Source organism: Ammodytes marinus (assembly GCF_949987685.1).
Source record: "Ammodytes marinus genome assembly, chromosome: 23".
Classification (NCBI taxonomy): domain Eukaryota; kingdom Metazoa; phylum Chordata; class Actinopteri; order Uranoscopiformes; family Ammodytidae; genus Ammodytes; species Ammodytes marinus.
In genome coordinates, this window is record NC_137227.1 from 18,722,879 (window position 1) to 18,735,378 (window position 12,500).

General features: G+C 37.1%; 1 protein-coding gene across 1 annotated transcript in view; it reads right to left on the reverse strand.

Annotated features, from left to right (window-relative positions):
- Positions 1-12,500, reverse strand: part of dysf (dysferlin, limb girdle muscular dystrophy 2B (autosomal recessive)) — a gene marked incomplete at its 5' end in the record, with an annotated part of 110,705 nt that overhangs the window by 82,272 nt on the left and 15,933 nt on the right. The window contains 13 exons of the mRNA XM_080051811.1: positions 4,633-4,746; positions 5,674-5,789; positions 6,463-6,495; positions 8,139-8,221; positions 8,450-8,493; positions 8,609-8,677; positions 8,775-8,878; positions 9,285-9,411; positions 10,689-10,804; positions 11,263-11,293; positions 11,598-11,648; positions 11,964-12,026; positions 12,354-12,482. Coding sequence (XP_079907937.1) covers positions 4,633-4,746; positions 5,674-5,789; positions 6,463-6,495; positions 8,139-8,221; positions 8,450-8,493; positions 8,609-8,677; positions 8,775-8,878; positions 9,285-9,411; positions 10,689-10,804; positions 11,263-11,293; positions 11,598-11,648; positions 11,964-12,026; positions 12,354-12,482 — 1,080 coding nt within the window. The remainder of the gene's footprint in view (positions 1-4,632; positions 4,747-5,673; positions 5,790-6,462; positions 6,496-8,138; positions 8,222-8,449; positions 8,494-8,608; positions 8,678-8,774; positions 8,879-9,284; positions 9,412-10,688; positions 10,805-11,262; positions 11,294-11,597; positions 11,649-11,963; positions 12,027-12,353; positions 12,483-12,500) is intronic.

Here is a 12,500-nt window from a genome sequence, read left to right on the forward strand (position 1 = left end):
CTCTGTACTATCTAATAATAAAGCTTGAAAAGGCCAAAAAATTATCTAAAAAAAATGTCTTTTATCCCTTGTATTCCAGGAATATCAGGGCTGTACAGTGCGACAGTTTTGATCGCATTTGCTACTGAAATTGATCACGTGCGATGATGAATACGAATCCATTCGCACTCATGCGACAGGTTGATAATGAGGAGAGGCTGTCTTTGAAACACAGAGGAGAGATGCACAACACTGCTTAGAGGGCTCTACATTAACACTGCGGGTAAATGAGTCTTAGGCAAGTAAGTTATTGAGTCCACCCTCCACTTTGGCTGGTGAAAGATGTGTGCTCGGGACAGTGGCGTAACTTTGATGTTCATATTGGTTGGGACACAATTTGGCGAAACGCCCTCGCCCCAGACCCAGCATCCAACCGCTCACTAGTTTATTAACCAAACCAGTTTTATCATGTATCTATGTACAGTTTAGTCAAGAGTTGAGCGGCTATCAATCGTTTTGCACAAAAAAACGTATTATATTCATACATCCTTGGCTGCTTATGGCTGTCCCCGACTCGGAATTTCAGTTTACGAGTAACCGGGGAGTTGGAGCGCAGCTGAAGCGCGAGCGTGCCCGAGCACTTATTTTCCAACGACGCTTGATTAGACTAGGCCTACATACAGTATGTCTTCCACGACATTCTTCCTTCAGCCGCATTCACAGCGCAGCAGCTGAGCTGATTGATTCCGTCCCGAAATTACCACAGAAGCTGTTTTACCGCTCTCAAATTAAGCAACCAATCGCCGCTAACCGAAACACAACCCACGACAACCAACAGGAGGCAAAGCCAATCACTAAATACATAAGGCGGGACTATATAGAGGCAACGCATTAACCCTTTCTCGTCGTTGTCATCTCGTTCTCATATTGGTGTGGACAATTTCAGCACATTTGAATATTGGTATGGACACGTCCACACCGTCCATACGCAATTTTACGCCCATGGCTCGGGATCTGTGCTCGTGCAGCGATTCTAGGTATAAAAACTTCACGGCTTCAACGGCAATTACCGGAAGGAGACGGCAGTTAAGTTAGCGCGTGTACAAACAGAACATTTCCTGTACGCCTTCACATTAAAAGCCTGTTACTAGCCAAACGTGAGTTGATTTTTATTTTGAAGCCGGTAAGAACAGGAAGTTAGCGCTTTTTTCTAGCTTGAAAGGCAACTCCTTCAGCTGCAGAGAGCAGTCAACAGTAGCCTAGTCTATTTAAACAAAGTTTTAAATAAGCCACTGAAAAGCTACTCCCAACACATTCACAACAACCTATTTAATTTATCCTAAATTGTACCAATATGTATACTTATTTATTTAATAGGCTAAGTTTAATGTTTTAAAGTTTGGTTTTAATTAACAGAAGGACATTATAATAATAATTCTGAATCAGCAAAAAATTGCATTTGGCAGGTTAGATTATTTTTTCTAAATTGCAATCAGTGCACCCCTATTCATTTTTCTACAATTATTACTGCACACTCTAGGATATCATATTAATTGTGAATCTCAAATGAGACCAGGATGACATGCTCAAAGGTAATTAGAGCGAAATGCATGGGTTAAGGTTATGCAAGTTTTCAATCATAGCCTACTTTGTGTGCTACCAAATTTATTTTAGTGCTACTGAATTTTTTTGCTTGCTAGCACCAGTGCTACCACCTAAAAAAATAAGCGTACAGCCCTGAATATGTTGCAGCAGTTGGGTGAACAGTAAATAGAAATGTTTCATGAACAAACATGACCAAGGACATTAAATAGAGTTCAGTTGGAAAACCTGGATTGCTTAAATATGTACTTTTGTCCCCACAATAGGAATCAGGCCAAAACAAAGGTCCGGGAGAGAGAGAGATAGAGAGAGAGAGAGAGAGAGAGAGAGAGAGAGGGAGGGAGGGAGGGAGGGAGGGTAAGTAACATTAAGTAACACATTTGACGTGTTGTTTGATAATGCATTTGCCCGACCAATCAACAGATAGGATAGTAAGAAAGTAAGAGTGTAACCACCAATCAGAAAGAGGGAACTAGGGGGGTGGGTTGTTTGAAGACGGTATTAAAGAGTTGATGCTGTTTGATGTGAGATACAGACACACACAGACAGGTTTACTGATCAAACCAGGTCAACTGCCAGTGTGAGAATGAAGACCACTGCTGTGTTCGCGTTGTTGCTGCTCATGTGCTATGTCTCTGCGGTACCAGGTATAGTGTGGAAATCATTATATTACTATATATTTAATTTAAAAACATTATGGCTCTGATCATTTTATTTAAATTATTACTTTTTATCTTTAATTTTAATTTTATGACACCTCATTTTTTTTTTTTTTTTTTTTTTAAGATTTTTTTTTGGCATTTTCAAGTTTTATTAGACAGTACAGAGTTGAAATTGAGGGGGGATGACCTGCAGTTAAGGTCCACGGTTCAGATTTGAACCCAAGACCACTGCAACGAAGGCCGCAAACTAGCGATATAAACTAAGCAACATAGCTTTTTTTTTTTTTTTTTATGTAGTAGTTTGTTTGTGTGTGCAATATCAAAATAATTGAAAATGTTCTCCCTCTATCTCTCTCTCTCCCCCCCTCTCGCTTGCTCTCTCTCTCTCTCTATCCTTCTCACCCTTCCTCCCTCTCTCTCTCTCCCTCTCTCCCTCTCTCTCTCCTTCTCCCTCTCTCTCTCTCCCTCTCTCTCCCTCTCCCTCCCTCTCCCTCCCTCTCTCTCTCTCTCTCTCTCTCTCTCTCTCTCTCTCTCTCTCTCAGTTATACATGTGGCTTTCTCAGCTGCTCTGATAGTAGGGGACACAGTTACCCTTGGACCCCATCCCGAGAACACTGATCTAATCTTCAAGTATGTCCCAACAAACATTGGAAATGCCTACAACGCAGAGACAGGTACTTGGAGTTTTTTTTTTTATTTTAGCAATAAAAAGGTGTGAATGTCGATATCCTCGGCTATCGGACTGTGTGTGTGTGTGTGTGTGTGTGTGTGTGTGTGTGTGTGTGTGTGTGTGTGTGTGTGTGTGTGTGTGTGTGTGTGTGTGTGTGTGTGTGTGTGTGTGTGTGTGTGTGTGTGTGTGTGTGTGTGTGTGTGTGAATGGTAACGTGTAAATGGGAACAGGTCTCCCTTCTTGCAAAAGAGTCTCCGGTCTCAATGGGATTTACCTGTATAAATAAAGGTTAAAAAAAAAAAAAAAAAAAAAAAAAAAAATTGAAATTTTATAAAATACATTTCTTAACACACCTTTTTGCCTAGTTTTATCTAGTCTGTTTTGAAGGACATTGCAACATTTTAATTTCGACTTAAAAATTACTACAAAACTAATACAAATCTCCAAAACAGGTAAATTCACTGCGCCGGTGAAGGGGGCCTATCACTTCATGTGGCACGTCGGAGGTTACGGAGGTGAACTTGCTTCGGGAGTCGTGTTGCGCAAGAACCAAGATGCGATGTTCGCTGCATATTCACACCAGACAGGCGGCTTTTCAAACTCCGGCAACGACATAATTCTGGCGCTGGAGACCGGAGACACCGTGTGGCTTCGTCTGTGGTCCAACAACAAGATCTATGACAACCATGACCATCACAACACATTCAGCGGACACCTGCTTTTCCCCATGTAAAAAAAAAAGAAGCAGTTGTGTGAAATCTCTGTGTGTCTCTCTCTGTCCCTCCCTCTCTCTCTCTCTGTCTCTCCTCTCTCTCTCTCTCTCTCTCACTGTCTCTCTCTCTATCTCCCTCTCTCTCTCTCCCTCTATGAAATCCATCCATGCTTTTTGTTTTCTTTAACACTCCTGCACTTAACCTGACTGTAAATCACTGCAGCACTGTAAAGTTACTCTAAGCTGAATGAGAAAGCAGTTCTATAATGTAAAGAAATGTGATTATTTTCTTGTCATTAAACTGAATTGCAAAATTATATCTGGATATATCTTTATCATTCTTGTTTCAACTTTAAATGTCATAAAGTTTGACCTGGTTTAGAAACAAATGGAGGAGCAAGGGGGCAACTGAAGGCCCACATTTGGAGAAAACATTTTTACAATTTAATTTGTAAAGTTAACTAAGCTGAATGAGAAAGCAATGCAACATTTTAAACAAGTTAAAATGTAAATAATGTTATTAAGTTATTGTCATTAAGAGAATACTTCACCCATACAGAACCAGCGTTCTATCATTATAAAATCACTATTATAATATAATGACTGAGGTTTTTCTTCCCTCAGTCTTCCCTCAGTCTTCCCTTGGCCCAGCTGTCCTGTTAATCCTAATCCTGTTTTATTACGTTAAAATTGATTCTGCTTTTGGGGTCAGATAGGCCAAAAGTTATTGGTAAACCAGGTGCCTTTCTGAAAAATGTCCTACCATTGTTTAAGTAGTGTTTTTGTCTTGTCCATGCCGTACACCATTGTTTTGTTTTGTTATTATTTGGATGTGTTGTGCTCCATACCATGAAACTATGGTCAATAGCTGTATATAAATTAAATTAAAAAAAATTAAATATAATAAAAATCTGTCTATCGTTCCCTCTCACTTCTAAAATAATAAAACATATTAAAACAATTAAATTAAATTAAATAATTAAAATCCGCCCCTAGTTCCCTCTCACCTCCACCACTAGCAGGTCGTCTGATGAGATGTCTTCAGATCTCTGGTCCGGTCTGTCCGTCAGGCTGGTGGTCAGTTCCAGTAAAACTCGACCTCGGTACGCCACGCCTTCTCCCTGACAGAATAAAGGCATTGTTTTAAAGGTGCAGTGTGTAATATGGCATCATCAAGAAAGTTCTACAAAGTTCTAGAATGCTAAATTCTAAACAATGCACCTGATGACATTCCAACTATGACACTTTCAAGATGGCGGCACTAGGCCTTGGTCCAAAATATGCAGAAATATGGACATATATGAGAGCCTTTCTAAGGGAAAAAATAATAATTAAAAACATTTTTTTCAGCTATTATGCACTAAATTAAATGTACTTATGGATATCATAATTACTTTCTACAAAATCTGCTAGGAAATAAAACCCAAAATTCTACACACTGCAGGTTTAAAAAAGTCAACTAACTTCAAAGAGAATATCGTAAATTGTAATAAAATGCCCTCCTAACCATTAAAGACTTTTCTAAAATGATCCCTCTGTGCGAGTGTGCCTGGAGTAAGCCTTAGAGAGCTTAATTTTTTTCATCGACTTTCCAACTTCAAGAGCAACTTGCATTCAATTGGAGTCTGCTAATAAGTACATTGAGCACCTGGGGATCTAATATCCGAGTATTTAATGTCATATACAGCTTAAAAAATTAAGAGACCAGTCTGGATTTTTCTTAAATCTTCATCTCTACAAAACCTATTGAAAATGCTCTTAATGACAAAAAAATTTATGGAATTTGGTAGAAATTTTGTCAGTAGTTTATAGAATAAAACCAAAATGTTAATTCTACTCAAACATATGCCTATAAATAGTAAAACCAAAGACACTGAACATTTGAAGTGGTCTCTTAATTTTTTTCCAGAGCTTCATAATTTAGTGAGATCTAAATTATGAAGTACATTTTCTACATTTTTGACATGTTCTTTTTTTTTGTACCAAAATATATAGAATGGGATGACTTCTGAATGATTGAAAAAGTGATAAACAAATGAGAAAGTTACTTTTCCGAGGTTTAGTGCTTCATGTGGATCATTGAAGGCGCTGAACTCTCGTGGGCTGCCGTACAGGTTCACAAAACACGGACCGAACGTTGGCAGGAAACCAAGACTGTCATCAACTGCAAGGACACAAAATGAGTTCACAATTAAATCAACTCCTAATTTTCTTAAACAAAAGTATTTTATAGACAAATTATGACTGAAAAATATATTTTAATTTTATCAACTACAAAAGAGTTTAACTGCAAAACAAAAAAATGCTTATTGTGTTTATTTGTAAGAGAAAAAAACGAAAAAAATATTTTATCTTAACAAAAAAATATACAAATTGAATTTTAAATCAAATCCAACTTGAAATAAATTAATAAAAAAATAAATAAAAAAATAAATAACTCTTTAAAAAATCATTCAATAGGAGGGAACATGGAATATACAACAAAATAATATGAGAAATATAATATAATATAAGAAAGCTCAGGGAACCCAGACTGTCATCAACTGCAATCACACAAAATAGCAGATAGATATCATTATTAACAGAACAATCTGGAACTATGAAAATGAAGAAAAAAATCAATTGCTAACATTTTGAAATTACACCATGCACTAGACGAAAATGCATTCAGAGAGTTCAATCAGAATCAAGCCAAAATGGAAACAGTTATGTATAGGAAAGGACAGAAAGGAAAATATAGCTACTGTATGTTACAAAATCGATTTGAATAAAACAAGTTGAAAAGATTGATGAATTGTTTCACACACAAAATGAAAAAGAGAGAATGTTGGACGTACTGCCAGAGTGGACGCTGCGTGGAGTCAAGTCATCTGAATGCGTAAAGAGGAAGGATGGTTCAGAGTAAGAGTCAGAAGACGTAATTGAACGCCAAACAAACTCCAAACGGATGCACAGCACAGCACTGCAAACTCACGACCACACACTACACTGCATTTGGCTTTGTTTCAGGAATATTAGCTGAAACTAGATGGTTGATCTTATAGGAAGTTACTTTCCTTTTTTCAGATAAGTTTGTGGCACATTGTAAGAAAAATTTCCCATTGCACACTCAAAATTGAGAGAGAAGTACTCAATAGTTTTCATGCACCACAATTATTTTAGGGAGATAATATCACTGATTCTAAAGAGTTGTGTCTGAGCCTGGGCGAGGGGCATTAAGCTGCTATATGCTGATGAGCCGCCATTATTCGCTTTGACGTTCTCCAACAAAGACAAAATCAAAAAATGACTCATGCACGTGACTTTCATCTGGGGAAAGGACAAGTCAACAGTGAGGCACACCGAGGACCGACAACTCAAGGAATATCACAGCATGCAAACATTACAGAGGTCACCATGCATGCTTTGTTATGTTCTAAAACCACATTTATTTTTCTCCAATTTTTTTTATATATCATAGACAAACTATGACTGAAAAATTAATATCTTTTAATTATTTCAAGTACAAAAGACTAACTGCAAAACACAAACAATGCAATAAATGCTTATTCATCTAATAGTTCAAGACATGATATTTCTAAAATTAATTAATTCTTCTCACTTAAGACTTTGTTAAGACTTAAATGCCAACACATTGCATAAAGGGTCCAAATAGGATAGATCAATCGGAACAACCTCAAACCAAAAAGGTCTGTAGTCCATAGACATCCCAGACCAGGTACATCTACACAAAACTGATTAATTAAGATAGATTTAGAGAGGGTTTCCCACAACGTAAGTCTGCGAGATATGGCCAAAAATATCAAATAAATGGGGACAGGTCAATCGGAACAACCTCAAACCAAAAGCTCTGTAGTCTTCAGTCAACCCAGACCAGGTACATAATTAAGATACATTCAGAGCAAGTTTCTCTTTAATCACTTGTCAAAATACAGTAACCTAAAACATGATTGACACTAGTTTCATGTGCAAGACATAAGAGTAAGTGACCTAAACTGCTTGCAAGGCTGTCACTGTTAAGCACATACAATAATGTTTAGCCTTTTCATTCATCGCCGGACTGTCAGTCCAAGAAGTAGAGCCTAGACATCTACCAATCCTTTTTAGTTCGGACAAAGCAAAATATTTGGCATTATAGCTGCCGAAAACAGGAGGAGAACCATATGAGACCAGGCCAGGTTCTAGACTTATAACTTACCACCTACCATCCAGTTTCAAGTGCATCAATGTGAGGCACAATTTAGGGGGGAAAGGTTAAGGTAACTTTATTTGTTCCCCAGGGTAGATTTGGTTACAGTTAAGAAGAATTGGCGGCACACACACACACACAACATTTATGACATCGACAGACAGTGACAAACTTTATAAAACAAAATTCGACCAAAGCGCGAACCAAAACCAGACAGAATGAGTTAGAAGGAACAAGCCAGTGCATTCAAAGCCAAACTATCTCTAGCCTAAAGCCCAATGTCCAGTCCAAGGCCCAGACCAGTTTTAATGTGTTACTACTTACCCTCTATCTCTCCGCCGGGGGCCGAGATCTTGGACATACAGAGGTGGGTGGTGCCGATGACATCATTGTGACTGGCTCTGTCCCTGGAATGAGGAAGTAAGAAAATAAATCAAAGATTATTTTTTTTTAATAATGCGTTTTGGGGCCAAAAGGTGACAAAAACTAATTTTTCCGAGCATGATCTGAATCTTTGAAACCCCCTTGATCTGAACTGAAGACTTCATAAGCAAAATTATTTATTTGATGAAACCAAAATATTTCAGAATAAACATATATATAATATTTCAGAACATATTTCATTAAGGGTTCACCAGTCCAGAATTCGGATCCTCATCTTCTCACACATGGAGGGAAACTGTTTGGGAAAGAGAAAGAAATTAATAATGATAAGTATTAGTTAATTTGGGTAGTTTTTGGTACCCCATAAAGTCTCATTACAACGTTAGATTGTATGTGTGTGTGTGTCTCACCCTGATGGGCATGGCCAGACTCTGGTTCCATTGGGGATTGGCGTTCTTCTCCATAATCTTAGTGCAAACCTGAAAAAAATAAGGATATGGTGGTATAGCTAAAATTCAATACAATGGCTACGCTCTGTATTAATGTTAAAATAATGTTAGTTGTGGGACGTCCTACCGTTTTGCCAGCAAAGTGAATCTCCACCAGAGGATCCACCAGGTTCTTCCTGTTGCTATCGAACCCAAAGACCTGCCGCACCCCGTCCATGAAGGCATCATCCACTGCAGGAGGAAAGGAAACTTTATTAGAGTGATTTTGAAAAGGTAAAGCTAAAGAAATAGATATAAACAAATGGGGAACCATGGCAACTATAAATGCAAGGCAAGTTTATTTCTATAGCACAATTCAGACACGAGGTCATTCAAAGTGCTTTACAGGGGCAATAAAAACTTCAATATTAAAATACATCAAGTCTATAATAGACATTAGAAAAAGTAAAAAAAAAAAAAAATAATACTTCATGACTAAAGACTAACTGACTCCTTTTTATATATATTTTATGTCCTGCAATATGATGAATTATTTTATATGAATTTGGGTAAATATATGATTTCTTAATTGTAAAGATTACGTACTTTCATGTACACACACACACACACACACACACACACACACACACACACTAACTTTGTGGCAGGTCGTCGGCTCTGAAGATCCTCAGGTTGAAAGTCGCTCCTCTCAGAGACAGACCCGCCGGCCGCAGCAGGTTTCCCTCGATGTCTTCTTTATCCTCCACACACTCTCGTTTATCAGCCTGAAACACACAGAGACACACACACCAACAGATATTTAATACACAGAGACACACACACACACACACACACACACACACACACACACACACACACAGATATTTAATACTAAGGGCTGTAACAATTCACTCAACTCACATTTCGAAGTTTTAGTTTATTATGCGATAAACATTTTCAGAATATCATAACAATAGTGTCAGTAATCTTCTTTAAAGGAGAACTGAGCAATATATTTATGTTAATATATGTGTTAAATTGCTCTATATTTATACAGTGATCACTTATATAGTGTGCGTGCTTCATATCAAGGGTCTCTCAGTCACTCCACTCTGCATGTAATCGGCAAATAAACTTTTCTGGGATCCCACTACTGATATCCAATCAGAAGAAAGAACGCTACAAACCGGCACCCGTCTCACTGCCGGTGCACGTGCAGAGCGACAGATGGGTGAAGGTTTATAGGTTTATGCGCCTATAATGGCAGAGCAGGTAAAAATCCTTCCCAATATCTGTTTTGATGGTTTTTATCATGTTTTATCACACTTATGGATCTGAGATGATGCTAGATAACTCGCTACTTGAAGACTGCAGAGCATTAATGTGGTGACGTAGGGACGAGGGAGGGGACTGCTAACTGCAGCAACTGACAGGAAGTTAGCTATACTGACCATTCCGCTTACTGAACCTTTAATACTAGGGACAGCGATTTGCTCAACTCACATTTGGATACGATTCATGATACTGGATAGACAAACTATGACTGAAAAATATATTTTAATTATTTCAAAGTACAAAAGAGTTTAACTGCAAAACACAAACTATGCACTAGATGCTTATTCTCTTTCTTTGTAAGAGAAAAAAACTGTAACACTTTTATCTTAATAAAAAAATTATCTAAATTGAATTTTAAAACAAATCCTACATCAAATAAATTTAAAAATATTACTAATGAAAAATTCCCAGAGGAGCAAACGTGGAATATACAACACAAAAATAAATGGGGAAGAAAGCTCAGGCTGAGAGGAATGAAGTTTATCTTCAGTTTATTCAAGTTTTTGTTTATTATGCGATGAACATTTTCAGAATATCATAACAATACTGTGATTTTTTTGTTGTGTATTCCACGTTTGCTCCTAATGAATGATTTTTTAAGCAGGTTTTATTTTTTTAGTAATATTTATTATTGTTAGGTAAAAATATGTTTCAAAATAAAAGCTCATAAATAAGTAAAAACACATTATTATAACAATACTGTATTCTTTAATCTATTCAGACTCACCGGTGGCTCGTCTCCGGCTGCCAGGACCAACAGGCTGACCTTCAGATAACCTTTGACCCCGGCCGAGAGGTCGTCAGGGTCGCATAGCAACAGCCACTTCCTCAAGAAGCAGTGTCCTAAAGAGAGAGAGGACAGTGGGCTTTAACTTGTTATGTAAAATTAATATAACAGTCATAATATCTAAGATTATGATTATCATAATATTGTGAATCTAAATACAAGTAATGCTATTGACAAAGAGTTCTGACCTATTTCATGGTGAAGCTTGTTATGTTTTGAGATACTAAAACTGCATAAGAGTGTGTATGTTTCAAATATACCTGATTATTATATTATGACTACTACTGTATTAATTTCCATAACAAACTAACAAACTTGTTTTTTCCGTTATTTTTATTAAAAAAATTTAAAGACATAAACAAAACCTACATTTTTTACTATTTATTAAATTTTTATCGAAATTGGTATTTGTACAAATTAATTAAATAGTTTGGCTGCTTCCAGGTTGCAGTTTTCACACAGATGAAGCTGTGGAAAAAAAACATGAAGCATGAAGTCTAACACATAAACTCACTGTGCTCATTGTAGACAGTGCCCACATCCACCTGTAAGACAAACCCAAAGAGTTTAAATGCTTTAGCCTTTCACATATTTTCTTTTGTCAGCTGAAAAAATTAAATTAAGATTTTAAGTCTGGCTTCATCCAAGATCTAAATGTTCAGTTTTTAAAGACATACAAATGTACACATAATAAGTAAGGTACTGCCAAATTTGTATTAAAAATTCTGAAAAATTGTAATGCAGAATGTATTACATCATCAATACATATTATGTCCATTATTGGGTTCTTTATACTGAATCTCTTTGTCAGTTTCTTCAGTGAACGTTACAAATAAAATGGCCGTTTACCTTGAATTCACCGATCACAGCATCAGTTCTTAGTGAGCGAGAGTCACACACCTGTAAGAGAGATACTTTACATTATAATACAATAACTAACAACAGCAGATACCACACAGAAAAATACACGTTTGTAGTGTTAGAAATTACGATTTGTGAGGAGGTTACTAAGAACAAAAAACTAAAAAGTGTACTGACATGGCGGACGGGAACATGGGATAGATTTGCCTTTTTAAATTATTTAATTTTTTTAATTTTTTAAATTTTTATTTTTTTATGTCGTGACGGTGTAAGTGTTTGTTTGTGTGTTTTGTGAAAAAAAGAAAAAAAATGCAATAAATATATTGTGTAAAAAAAGTAAATAATCTGACTCACGGTGATGAAGATTGGTTCATCAAACAAGTCTGACGGCGTCTCGTAGAAGTTCATGAAGAACGTCTGTAGAGTTTAAAACACACACGTTGTCAGAGAAACTTTCAGTTTGTATTCATTCTTGCACTCTCTTGGGACAAAAGCGGTAGTGTTTTACTAGGCCAGCTATAGTTCCAGGGGTGAGGGACCCATGACAAAGGCGTTGAGAAAAACTATTTAAAAATAGCATTCTTTGCACTGATGGTCTCGTTTGCTGTTACATGTAATTTATGATCATCAGAGGGAAAATGAGACTGTTTCAGAAATATTTTAAAAGTTCCTTGTAGCACCTTCAACTAACATTGTGAATGTTTTCTTGCTTATTAATTCAAACTTTTGGTAAATATTTTTCACCTCGTCAAACACCGGGTTGTTTCCCTTCCTGATGCGCGTCCTCTTCGTCTGCCCGCCGACCGTCACCTTGACGACAGGCTTGATGTTGATCCCCGGCAATTGTCGCCCCTCGATGACCCGCACGCGAACCTGGACGAGAATATGAGC